The sequence below is a fragment of the Scomber scombrus genome, chromosome 4 (genome assembly GCF_963691925.1).
Source record: "Scomber scombrus chromosome 4, fScoSco1.1, whole genome shotgun sequence".
Taxonomy (NCBI): domain Eukaryota; kingdom Metazoa; phylum Chordata; class Actinopteri; order Scombriformes; family Scombridae; genus Scomber; species Scomber scombrus.
In genome coordinates, this window is record NC_084973.1 from 23,073,579 (window position 1) to 23,087,119 (window position 13,541).

Consider the following 13,541-nt stretch of genomic DNA (forward strand, 5'->3'; position numbering starts at 1 on the left):
AACAACAGCTAAAAACAATATTAATGTGTAAAATCTATGAGCATTAAAAACCTGTGTTGAGAGATGGGCAGGTTAAAGCATTAGGTGAAGAGTTACCATAATCTACACACTTTTTACAATTAATTACATAGGAACTTTCAACTAATCAACATAGAGTTTGTAAGAGTAATCAGAGGTAGCGAGGTCACAAGCCCATATAAATAGACTTTTCTTTTTTCTCAAGGGGAGGAAAGCTATACAGACAAAAAAATAAACGTACCCACTGAACTTATTGTTCAGTCTAAAACACCCTCTCCTTATCCCCATTAAGCTAAGCCCCCCCCACCCCAACCCAAATCCCTCCCCTCCACAAGAAAAATCCCAAGACCTTCCAGTTTAAACATTCACTGAAACATTACAAGTTCTTTAAGTAAAACAAGTACCTCAATGGGGTTCATCTTTCCGACCAGGATTCCTTCCTGGGAGCACTAGCAGGCAAAACCGAAAACAATGAACATCCTCTCTTTATTACTGTGAACAGCTGTGGAGAGGAATTTGAGTATCTGCCATCCGTAAAACTAAAACTTGATCCAATGTCATCCCAACTGGAACTTTCTTTCAGGACTAAGTTAAAGCATGGGGATGGTCCCAAACCCAGTAAACCCTCCTCTTACATACAGATCCCCATCACCAACATAAAGGATATAAAGCTGTCAGGGTAAAAATACTCTTTTCGCTGAATTATTGCCAGTATTATTTGCACGGGTTTTTGGTCAAAATAGCACTGGAGTACAGAGGGGACTCTCGAGTTATCCGTTTGAGAGACAATTTGAAAAACTCAAAGACTCAATGCTCAAAGGTAGAAGAGAGGAAGGCTGCTGAGGGGTATGAGGTGAGGGGGATTGACATTATATCAGTTCCCACATTCACATTTAACAGACTTGCAATGCAGACCAAAAGTCATGCCACTCCACCCTGCTTCGTCACTTTGGAGAGAGACAGAGGAGTAAATTGTCCCTCTAGAACTCCTGAGAGGTGAGCAGGCGTCACTTGATAAATGATGACATGATCGTTGCATTAACAAGGTCCCACCGTCACCAAGAACCCACTGTGGCTAAAGGCTACATCATTCACTTAGCCGGGGGCACCGTAAACTGGAATTTAAACGTAGAACGAACTGTGTGTGTCTGTGTGTGAATGTGTACATGTGCGTTTCTTTGCTTTTGAGATGGAAAAAGGTAGAGAAATGTTTCTTTTTTTTTAATTCCCAGAGTTCTTTGGCTTGATGCATTTCTAAGAGGGTGAGGTGTGCATTCTCAGGTGACTGATGAGGTTGCGCTGCTGGGTGAACTTCCCCCCACATAGTTGGCATTCATACGGCTTCTCCCCAGAGTGGACACGCATGTGCTCTGTCAGACGGTACTGGCGTGTGAAGCGCATGCCACACTCCTCACATGCAAAGGGCTTGAGGCCAAGGTGGCTGCGCATGTGGCGTGTCATGGTGCCCCTCTGGGTGAACATTTTGCCACAGATGTTGCAGGGGAAGGGCCTGGTCAGCCAGTGGCTCTTTTCATGTTGTCTCAGCGTTGCCGGGTCTTTGTAGCTCTTACTGCAGACAGTACACTTGAATGGACGCGTTTCAGCGCCAAAGTTGGAGGGACCTACGGGGGCAGAGAGGTCCTCTGCCTCTTCCTCATCTTCCTCTTTCACAAAGGTTCCTCCCTCCTCTTTGATATAGAGCTCATCCTCAGTGTGTGTCTCCACGTGAGCATTGAGCTGCTCAGAACTGGGGAAGCCCTTACCACAGGGAATGCACACATAGAGGTTGTCTCCAAATGCTGGTTCAAAACCTTCCTGGCGGTACACGTAGTTGGCGCTTTGGTGTCCCCCTCCTTTTCCTCCTCCTCTTCCTCCACCTCCTGTGCTCTCTCCGTCACTTTGACCGCTCTCTTCACTGTGGTCCTGGCCATTCTCTCCTCCCTCTTCCTCTTCTTTACACTGGAAGGACTGGTCAGAGGCAAAGCTGCTACCACTGCCCCCTCCGACCCCACTTGAGGAGCGGCCATCTTTAGGACCTACTATCACCCCATTAACCAGGGGCCTGTCATGATCTTCAGACTTCAACCCTGATGCCTCTCTCTTAGGCCACTCGTTCTTGCGAGCACCCTGTCGGGATTTCTTCTGGGGTGGGGGTCCATCAGGATGGTTTTCCTCTGCTTTTGAGGAGTTGAGCTCCATGGGGTCTGAGCCACAGGTGTCTGCACCTGGTAGGGTGGTAGAGGAGTCATCCAGTGAGGCACTGTTGGTTGTGGATACTGAGGCAGATTGAGGGGATTCTTGGGAGTTGCTGTGTGGGCTGAGAGCATCAGTGGCTGTGCCCGCAGAGGGAGGGCTCTTCTTGGACAGGTCTAGGCCTAGATCTGGCTCACCTGCACTTCCTCCACTGCTGAGGTTACCATTACTGTTGCCATTCCCCCCATTCCCATTCTTCCCAGTGCTGCCAACAAACATCTCGTCATCTGAGAGCTTGTCCCGAAGGCCTTCATCTGGCTGTGGCTGTGGCTGGTCGGCTTCGGAAGGGGTGGGAGGATAGTGGTTGTTGGTGCCAGTAGGGGTAGAAGAAGAAAGGCGCTGGTTGTTGAGGCGTAAGCGGCTAAGGGGACCTGGAGTGGAGGGTTTACCTGGCAGGGGTTTCCCACCACTGCGCTTGAGCTTCTTTCTGCACAGAGCAGCGAGGTCATGGAGCTGGAGGTAGCTGGCTGCTGTTAAGAGGGCACTGAAGTTCTGCTCACTGCTCTGTTCTGATGAGGACAGGAGCTTCCCAGTGTAGATGAAGTCCAGAACTTGTCTAAATACAGAGGGGTTAACCATCTCTGTGTCGAGGTTAATGAGGTTATCGTGGAGGACCAAAGATTTGAAGTAGATGCTGCTTGCCGCCAGGATGTTCTTGTGAGCACGGAAGAGCGCATTCTCCACCACAATGATAACATCACACAGAAAGCCCTTGGCTCTCTGCTGGTTTAGTTGCAGCAGCAGTTGTTTGGCATGATTTGGCAGTTCCATTTCCACCTTCCTTCTTTCCTTCTTTCCTTCTCTCTCTCTCTCTCTCTCTCTCTCGCGCTCTCTCTCTTCCTACACGGGCACCACCTGAAAATGAAAAAAAAAGAATAAAAAGAGGTTAGTTTTACATTGTAGACATACAAAACCAATCCAACATATCCATGTTCAATAACAGCACACATAAAGACAGAATAAAGAAGAGCAAAGAGGAGCAGTGGTTTTCAGCAGGGTGCAGAGAACTCAAGTTGTTTGTATAGGTAAAAGAATTATTTGTGACCAATAAAGGTGTTGTATTAGCTATGATTACAGTAGTCTTGGTGGCAAAACACAGAATGCAATAGCTTGATTCACAGCTTGTTTGGTTTTATTTTTAGCATATTCCTGACAGACAGGTAAAAAAAAAAAAGTGTTACAGCTTGTCTGACACATCAAACAATCAAACTGCATGTGTTATAACTCCTGCTGTGAACACATCAATTTAAGCTTTTAGCTCTCATGGGGAAATTAGCTAACTGTTAGCACAGCATGCCACATAGTCACATGGCAACTTAAGAAACACTGAAACCCTGCTCACACTCTCATCTTCCTTTTTAAACAAATTGCAACCTTACATGGATCAAGTTCTGATTGTACACATTGCCACTGTTCTGGCACAAAGGCCACATGGGCGGAGACGAGGAAAGAGTAAAGTAACTACTTTATAAAAAGGTACCTCCTCTCAGCTTCTCTTCCCTATTGCTACAGAGTAACTCTAGTTTCGGTGGGGTGCCCTCTTTGGAAACCCAGCTCGTTCTACTCTCCATTAGGTCATGGTAATGTCAGCCCTGCCCCATTGTCTGGGGGTGGGGGTCGATGCCACAGCAGGGCCGGGGGGAGGGATTAGGTGACACCTGAGCAGGTAAAACTACACAGGAGCTAGGGCAGAGGAGGGGGGGGGGGTGGTTCAAACACAAGAACAGCTCCACCTGATCCTCCAGAGAGGCCCATTTATGGAATTAGGACAGATGAATCTCATTCACTGTTTTACTACATATTGATGTCTTATAAACACACCACAATGCTCTACTTCTAGCCTGAGACTGAAAACACACATTTTTATATAATAAATGTAATGCAAAAGATGCAGAGAGCCTACCCACAGTTAGGGATTAATGATAACAGTAGAAATGTGTTTCAGCTATTTGAAGCCTTGACTCATGTTTTAAAGGTGCTTAAAGCCCTGGGCATGCTGGGAAAATGGACACACATCTTTTTTTTAACACCACTGTATTACAGGAGATTACACAGTAATGCAGAGAAATGCCATAAATACATATGAATATGAGCCGTTTCAATCCAGTGCCAACTAAGAGATTTACATGCATAAAAGGAATGATGGAAGTGGTTCCTGAACTCAGCTACACTGACGAAAGTGCAAATGCAAAGATATACCGTAGAGCTGAACTCTGTTTATCAAAACCTCAAACCCAACACTAAAATATATCAGGACTCAGAGTCAATACAAGAACAACTGTATAAAGATAATGTAGTTTAGCATCCTCGCATATTTAGTTTGATCAGTTCTATTAACTGGTCAATTCAAACACCAGAAGCTTGAATAAATGAGGTTTTATTTTATACTGGATCTTTCTGTTTATCAAGAAACCTGAAATTTGACGATGACAACCTAAACCTTCAATATCCTGGTCAAGACCCCATAGTTAAGATCTACACACATAATAACACATAAAAACTACCATTAAGTGACAAAATATAGGAATGTGTTAGCTACAGACAAAAGGGGACCACACTGTAGCAAAAATGGTCTACTACAACTACTCTTCAATCATTTAGGCACAACAAGGTAAAACTTGAGATGGCTGACTGATGTATCAGAGCAGGCTCTGTTGGAACAGTCCGGCTGGCTGATACAATCAGCTGTAGTGATCATTATACTCTCAGGTCCAGGCCTGGGCTTGCCTCTTCTGCTTTGACACTTCTACTCATGGTCTTCATCCCCTCCCCCATCTTCCCCCTGCTCTTCTCCTCTTTTCTCTCTATCCTTCCAACCTTTACCAGCCTCTCACCGGGCATGCAGACATTTCAGGAACAGTTCCCTGTCCCCAACATGAATCATAATGAGCTATTTTGGAACGCATAACCCAGATCTGCAGTTAATCGCAAAATGTGCTACAGGGGTGTACAGCACTCAGCCCTGCAAGCGTTAATGGAGAAGGGGGCCGCTAAAGAAAGAAGGGCCTCTACTATGATGCCAACCAGGAAGCCATATATCAGTCAAGTCTCTCTCTTAACATACACACACCTCTGCAGGCTTTATGGGGGGATTCAAGAGGCTTTTCCAGCAGACCGACATAAAAGGGGGCTGGGCTCAGAGTAGAGAAGCTAGCTCAGGAGGAAAAAAAAAAGAGCCCTTCCCCACCCCCTCCTCTTCTCATCCCTCGTTCTCTCTCCTCCCCCCATCACCCACACGGCTACCCTCTCCCCCTGGCCCCTCCGGTGCTGTGCTGTGCCGGCTGGATTCCAGGGAGCTGCTAATGGATTACGGCTGATCTATATGCAGCTAGGGTGGGACACGTGTAGGCCCAGCTCCCCTTCCAATGGTGCTGCCCAGGAAAACAGGCTTAATACCATAGGAGACAGATAGGCCTGCTCCATCATCACAGCTCCATCTGTGTGTGCATACTACTGTTGGCAGTTTGTATTAACGTTTTCAATACTACATGTAGGCTATTGTGCCATCTTTAAAGTATAACAGCCTGATGTAGGGTAATATCTCCAATATAGCCAACATATACAGTTGGTCAGGCATGACGAAGCATTATAAAAATGACAACTAGAACAGTATTGACAGAAAAGATGTAGCCGAATGACTAACTCATATGTATAATGTTACACAGCTGGCGAGCAGTATTTCCTGAAGGGTTAATACCTGCATTTCAGCCCTCTGCAAAGGCTAGTGCGGACCTGCAGAAAGGTTGAGAGATGGCAAGATACCTGGTCAAGAGGGCCATAATGAATTATTGACCCTTGAGAAACAAGACATGCTCTGTCCAAATATGGCACCACATACCAACTAAAGCCAGCTCTGGGCTTGGACTGGAGACCAGGGTAGATGTTGCCCTTCAAGCACAGGCACAGGATCGGCTTACCTTGCCTGCAGTGTTAACCTTTTCAAAAACTAACTGTGGCTTGATGATAGAGAGGGCAACCTTATTTTAAAAACACAGCACCCAACTGCTTAGCCTCAACCTTGACTTTGTTCAGGAGCCTACTGATGAGGAGATGAGTAGACAGGGATGTTTACACACGCTTGACAGACATGATCTGGATAATATATCCATGTCTGGATTTTTTGTACTGAAGACTAGTGAGCTCCAAAGTGCCCCAGCAGTGAATTAATAAAAGTCTCCTGCAAATTAAACTGGTTACACCAGAGATCTGGATGATCTGGTTTGACTTCATTTACTGCTGCCAGTCGTTGCATCCTTTATTTCAAGGAGTTCACAGATTAAACAGCGCGCTAGTAAACCTTTCAGAGTCAGTGTTCATGCAGCTAAGGTGACTGAGTGAGCTGTGGGCTGTGGCACTAATCTCCTGAACAGAGGGTAGAGAGCCAGGAGAGAGGGCAGAGGTGAGGCAAAGTCCTGTGGCGCAATAACAAAACAAACCCTACTACTGTGAAAGGTCATCTGCTAACAACCAATAGAAAACAAGACTTGAGGAGGATTTTAAAAACATATTCAATAAAGGCTTTATCACAGGGTTAACTCTCACAATCAATTCCTTTCAACAATATACAGTAATGACTTTGGAAAACTGAGTAGATGGCCATATTGGGGCAGAAGAGACAGATGTGCAGGTAAAGACTGTTTGAGGCAAAAAGAAAAAAGAGCCCATCATGTACACGAGCAAAAGGCCTCATTGCGTCCACATACTCACAGAGACAGTGCATTTACACACACAGAACACACACACATACACACCCAGAGAGTATGCTGGTGGGCAGAGGCAGTGGGGGAGGGGTTAGGGGGATGGTACAAAGCCAGTTTGAAATACAAACACTGAGCAACCACCTCCGAGCCATTTCAACATGGCTGACACTGTGCTGCATGGGTAAAGCTGATCCAGGCGGGACTCATGGGTACCGCAATTATCTGAGTTTCAGTTCTCTCATGAGTGAAAGGAGGGCTCATAACACAATGAGGAGATTAAATAGAACAGCTGTGTTTTTTGGCTACCCACCCTGTATGTTCCTTTACACCTGTGTCATATCTGCTGCATCAGAGGAAACTTACCTCCAATGATTTTAGCATTTTAACTTTTTTTTTTTTTTTTTTTTTTTTTAAATGTAGTGACTTTATCTACAGTCATGTGTTTAAATGGACACATAAAAATCAGGTTTAAGGTAGTAAATCAAATAATGCCTGTATATACACTGCAATAATCTGATTACATTAAGATCAGATTTCACCCCTGTGGTTTTCTTTAAACCAAAAATTTCACATTACCATAATTGATAAAGACAGAGCATTTAGATTGACACTGCGGTGAAAAGGCAGACCCTGTAGTGAAAAAATACAATATTTTCTTACTCTGTGCATGTTTTACACATAGCCCAATGTTCAGCATGGAAAGTGTCTTACTTAGTTCAGTTTTGATCAGAGTTTGGACTTGGTAACAAGCATAGACTTCTAAGAGTAATGATGTTTCCTTTAATCTTCCACACTGCTGTCACAGCGATACTTCCCTCTCTGAGGTCTTTGTTATGCACATGCACACAAGCAATAACCCCTTTAGAAACCCGCTTACACATATACATGGCAAAGAAATCAGGTTTCTCCAGCCAATATGTAAGTCTTAACTTGGTTTTCTTCCCAGTCACTTGTGCCCATGATGTCTAAGGAATGAAGTTACTGCAGAAAGTCAACAATACCAAAGTATGCTATAAACATGATGAATGTGAGCAAATGTTTAAAAAAAAAAAAGTGCAATGTCAATTTTGCACATAACATATAGTGTTACATGATTTTATAAACTACATCCAGTGATATATCTGTATTACTGATTTATCAGCACTGTGGTGCCATGAAGAGGACAGATAATATGCATTTTTTTGTTTCAACCAGAGAATACAGAGGGTGAACTAATAACTGAAATCACCTGCTGTGGTCTTTGCTTGAAATAAAAACCTGCCTAAATAAACTCTGCATGGTTGAATACATCTGATGCAGAGCATCTACTGGAATTCTAGACACTGATCCAATTCTTGCTTATAATGTCTTCAGAAAAGCTGCAGCAGAGACACCATGCTGTACAAAGGCTAAAAAACATAAAAGACATGAGGTAAAGGCTGATCTGTTCTGTCTTAGCAGATTTTAATTTCTGCAGAATTGTTGGATGCTAGTGAACAAGGAAATGGCCTTATGGCTGCATGTGAGAATGAGTGGGAAATACATGAATTACAGTATCTCCATCGCAGTCAGAGTAGAACCCTTCCAATTAAGTCTCATTTTGTGTCAGGCAGTTCAGCCGTGTTGCAGACAAACAAGTCCTGCCCAGGGTGCAGTGGAATGAAAAGAGCCCCGTCCATTTCATCACAGGAGGGGGCCGATGGTTGCTACGTACCCCAGATGTGCCAGTGCTGTGCAGCAAGGGAAGAAAAGGCAAGACTCTCTTGCATGCACAAAAGCACATGAAACGTCTTACATGTGTTCAACTCAACCTCTCACTGCATGGCATTAACACAGATGAAAGGAGAAGCTGATATGGGTTAGCCAATATTAATATCTGAAGATTTCCCTCATGTGATAAAGCAGCAGCATGAGTCTTAACCGTAACGCAACAGTAGACCATTAATGAATTTGTTCTGTGGTCTGCATGCCTTCCTCAGGAAAAAAATAGTTACTAAGGCAACAGCCAAGTCTAGAGGGCAGCATGCACACCCAAAACTTTCCCAAAAAATCCCTCCTTCACATTTTCATGAGAGTGCTGGATGCAATTGCCTAACCTTGGCACAATCCCCTCTCTTACATAATATAGACTACATCCTAATTAATTGAATCCAACTTTATTTATTAGCACTGGACAGTTTACTCTCATTATTTAAATGGTCCAATTAAACATGTGCAGGATCCTTGCTTTAATGATGGCTAAAGGTAAGGGAGTATTTATGCTATAAATGTGCAATGTACGGACAGATATCAGCCTTCATGTGCATAAAGCTGCAAATACACTGCTAGAGGATGAAAGTCCAGCACCCTAAACACATGTTTATTGAAATTGTTTATTGTCTCAGGTTTTGCATTTCTTAGATTTTTCTTGAGAGCCAGGAAACACAGTTGGAGCATGCTTACTATAATACATTGCACAGTATATGTGAATAATGAAATACTTCCTGGTTTGATAGCCTTTTTTGGTCAGTATTGGTTCAGTTTTTCAAATCATTTAAAAAGTCTCTTCATGTATAAAATATATTTTAGCCTTGGCTTTCAACAATTAAAGGTTACACATTGTGTCTACTGTAATATTTAAGACCAAAACTGACTTGAACTTAAAACAGTTTTGTGCGAGATAGATTTGCCATTAACTTAATGATTCTATGATAATGAAAATGGTAAACAAAAGATTGTATACTGTATGCTTAATTAATTTAGGAATTTTCTATCAGAACCAAACCTTTCTTTGGCCTTCTTCAGAAACAGCTGATTTAAAACAGAGTTTGCTCTCTCTCTCTCTCTCTCTCTATCCCTCTCTCTCTCTCTCTCTCTCTCTCTCTCGCTCAGTTGCTGCACCCAAAGTGCCCCCTAGAGAAATTAAATAAAGACTGACCTGAACAAAGAGACTTGCACCAGCAATACTGGTTAGGAATTGGCACCAACACAAGCTGTATCTATCTGTGGGGGATTTGCGAGTATCCTCTTCAAAAAGTAAAGTAATCAACCACTTCAATAACAAGTAAACATATGATTGGCATGATAAAGTGACCTCTGTCCTAAAATAATGAACTTTGTTGATGAGATAAAGCCCCCTGTAAAAAGCAACAGACCCACATGACCTGGTGCCTAATGCTTTGGCTAAGGACAGAGGGCATGTTGGGTAAGGAAAGATCCTGTATGGTCCAAGGTTTTACAGAGCTGCCACCCCCTCCTCCTCGTCCTCCTTCAGCCTTTAAACACTGCATAACCTTCTGGCTATCAGCACTACATTCCACAGACTGTTTCTTCTTCTTAAAGAACAACAACAACCCTGCCCTGAGGTGCTTTAGCCACTGAACGAACTAAACTGCCCTCGAACAGACAGCACAGTACACAACAGACAGATCTGTATGGATACAACAGCCTAGCACAATCTATAAGTCCTCGTCCAACATGTCAGCAGAACATATAGCCTAAGTAACCTTCTTACTGCACTGTGCTGCCTACACACGCCAATGTAAGCCACAATCACAATGTATACAGGATACTGTGTGTGTGTGTGTGTGTGTGTGTGTGTGTGTGTGTGTGTGTGTGTGTGTGTGTGTGTGTGCGTGTGTGTGTGTTGAGAAGGTACAAGCAGGGTAAGGCAAGACCAACTGGCCGATCATGAGGATCATGAGGCACACACACACACAGGCCTCAAATTAACCTCCAGGTCCCACTTTGTAGTCCATAGTAATCAATGAACCTAGTCACACTGATCAGTTGACTTGACTTGGTCATTCCAATGGTCTAGATTAACTTGGTCAACACTGATGTTATATCACAAGTAAGCACATCTATTAATCTCACAAAAGGTATAATATCCAGATATTTAGGACTGACAATTAAATGACAAGTAAAGACCACAATGGTTACACACTTTGTGGTCAAAATTCCTGCCTTAATTCTTGTTGTTGTTTTAGTAGAGATGCCAGGCTGCTACACAACTGTTACATAACATTTTCAGTGAAACATTTAATCTACCATCTGACAGCGGAGGTGCCAATTAAAATGCAATTTGGTGGCATCACTTACACAAGCACCTAATTTCTACATACCTGCAGGGATTAGTTTTATGAGACACTGTCTTTCAAAAAATAAAGATGGGATTAAATGAACAAAACAGTTACGTCTGTGGTTACAGCTGCAGCATAGTCATCATCAAATGCTTGAGTCAATACATGCAGAAGCCAACTACCAGCTTTACAAGCCTCACTGAGTTTGATTGTGTACATAAAAAAAGTGTAAAATAAATTCAGATACCCCTTGTCAATACTTGAATATCTTGTGCTTCTCAACTGTACTGCTGAAACTAATTGTTCTCCCGGTTTTCAGGCTGGCAGACTGAGTGACTGCGCAACTCAGCTACAATTCTGAGAGGGCGTAACCAGCAAAAATATAGTCCTGTAATCTTCATATTATGTTCGAACAACATGCAATCCTGAGTAACACAAGCTGTTTTGAAAATGATAGGATTTATTTTCACATTGTTCCAAAGTGCAAACAAAAGTTTCACAAGGGTCTACAAGTGTCTCAGTATTCATAGCTAACTCTGAAAGCTAACATTTTTCAAAATAACTACTCAACTTGGTTTGATAAGCTACCAAACCCATTTTGCAGAATGTGATAAAAATAAAGAAGAAAATATGAAAAATTAAAGTTAACCAACTTTAAATTAATAACTTATACTCAGCTGTTAATGTTAGTCAACAAGTGATAACTCCTGACTTTTACTGGGGCATCACATTTGAAACAAACACCAAGAATGACACATTTACCGTGAAAACTGGCAAACATTACTTGGAGAGAATTTACTACTATTGGAATATCATACTCATGGTTAGCATGTATGAACAGGTCCACCAGGTCCATTAAACCTTAAATACATCAAAAGTGTCCCATCAGAAGTATATCTTGTGTGTGGTGTAATATTTCTCAGTTGAAACTAGGCAATGCACTCAACAGAGACACAATGGAAATGTTTTTTACAGAACTAAACATTTGGCAACACAAAAACAGCAGCCAGTCAAGGGAACCCACATTACTGACATTCCTGTGCCTTATTATCTCTATGCCCCTTGGTACTTTAACAACACTAATCACCTGAGAAGCCAAGCTGCCTTCACACCTGAGCAGGAAGGCCTACATTGTTTTATTAGAAACCAAGTGATTTTTGGAAAGTTTTCATTACTGTTCTCAATTACACATCAAACATATTGTCGTGGCATTGTGTTCATGCCAATTTAGGCCAAAAATCCATACAATGCAACAATGTTTCAATACAGCAGCTTTGGTCACAATGTAACGTTACACCCACACTGTGGCCGATCACAAAGATGGTCGATGTATCGCAGCAGCCCACCTATGGGCTGGAAAGACAGATACAATCCCCTGCATCGATTGCATTCATCTCACCAGAGAGCGTTTTCAACTAGAAAGTAGCTGCGTCTATATATTGTACTGTGTGTACATTTAAAAGTCAATCCAGTATAATCATTTTTAATTAGCCCTACCCAAGATCAAGGTGGCTTAACCTACATATATAAACAATGCAGGTTACACTACAGGTAACGACTGTAACATGTATATGATTATCGGATGATTGCGCAAAATACCGTGTGTAAAGCTCACAGATACAGTTCCGTCATTCATTCATTGAACATATTAAGCACAATCTGCTGTTGGTTGGAAAATGCTTGTGGTTCTGTGACAGCGATTCATTTAAATTGCGCTCATTAGCCTATATGTTGGTAAACAATTCATTGAGCATATTGGATTATATGGCAGAGAAAAAGAGGTAAAGAGTTGAGACGTTTCTACATGTTTGCGACGAGCCGTGTATGGATCCTTTCTGTCGCCTAATGTGCCTTGCCAGCCTGGTAATTATTTGGTACACACTCGTCCTTGGGGCATCATTTGCAAGCCCGCGACGCCAAAATAAACAACACAACATTTGCAAACAATTCATCTTTGCCGTTTCGAGCAGGAGCCGCGATTAACTCAAATAGATCAAATGGGATTTCTTGGCTTGCCAAAGCAGGCTGGTAGAGCCATAATAGGCACCACCGGAGCCCCTTTTTGTTGGCACGCCGTGGAAAAAAAACACCACGGTAACGCCGAAAACCCTTGCGATCCTTGCAGCAACTGGGAGAAAACCGATCCGATGAAAACAGACATTACAGCAGCCACATGACGCGTTTACAATTCACCTCAAAGAGAAAATAAATCTTTTAAATACCTTATTACATCGGTAGGATCGTTCTCAAGCGTTCTTTACCATCCTCTTGCTCATCTCACAGCCTTCGGGACGCCATGTTGCAAGCTTATGACGTTAGGCTTCCTCACCCCTGACCCACATTTGAATAGAAACCAGCCCAGAGTGCAGCAGAGAAAACATCCCACTGTGGGAGGGTTTGGCCACTTTCTCAGCCCAAGACCCCTGGCAACTTTACCTGCAAGATGGCAGAGAGATACACACACACACACACACACACACACACACTGCTGTGTTCAAACTGTGGTTTAGGTCCTTTTTTTATCAGTAGA

The 13,541-nt window shown here is 43.0% G+C and overlaps 1 protein-coding gene across 1 annotated transcript; it reads right to left on the reverse strand.

The window, feature by feature from the left end:
• Positions 1–363: 363 nt before the first annotated feature.
• Positions 364–13,322, reverse strand: LOC133979305 (hypermethylated in cancer 2 protein-like). The gene is made up of 2 exons (XM_062417816.1): positions 13,234–13,322; positions 364–3,126 (listed from the first exon to the last, which is right to left on the reverse strand). The coding sequence occupies exon 2, from the start codon at positions 3,040–3,042 to the stop codon at positions 1,273–1,275; it is 1,770 nt and encodes a 589-aa protein (XP_062273800.1). The 5' UTR covers positions 3,043–3,126; positions 13,234–13,322; the 3' UTR covers positions 364–1,272.
• Positions 13,323–13,541: the final 219 nt, after the last annotated feature.

Bases quoted from the DNA above. Each gene is read 5' to 3' on its own strand.
- LOC133979305 (XM_062417816.1), bottom strand. From the start codon at position 3,042: ATGGAACTGCCAAATCATGCCAAACAACTGCTGCTGCAACTAAACCAG.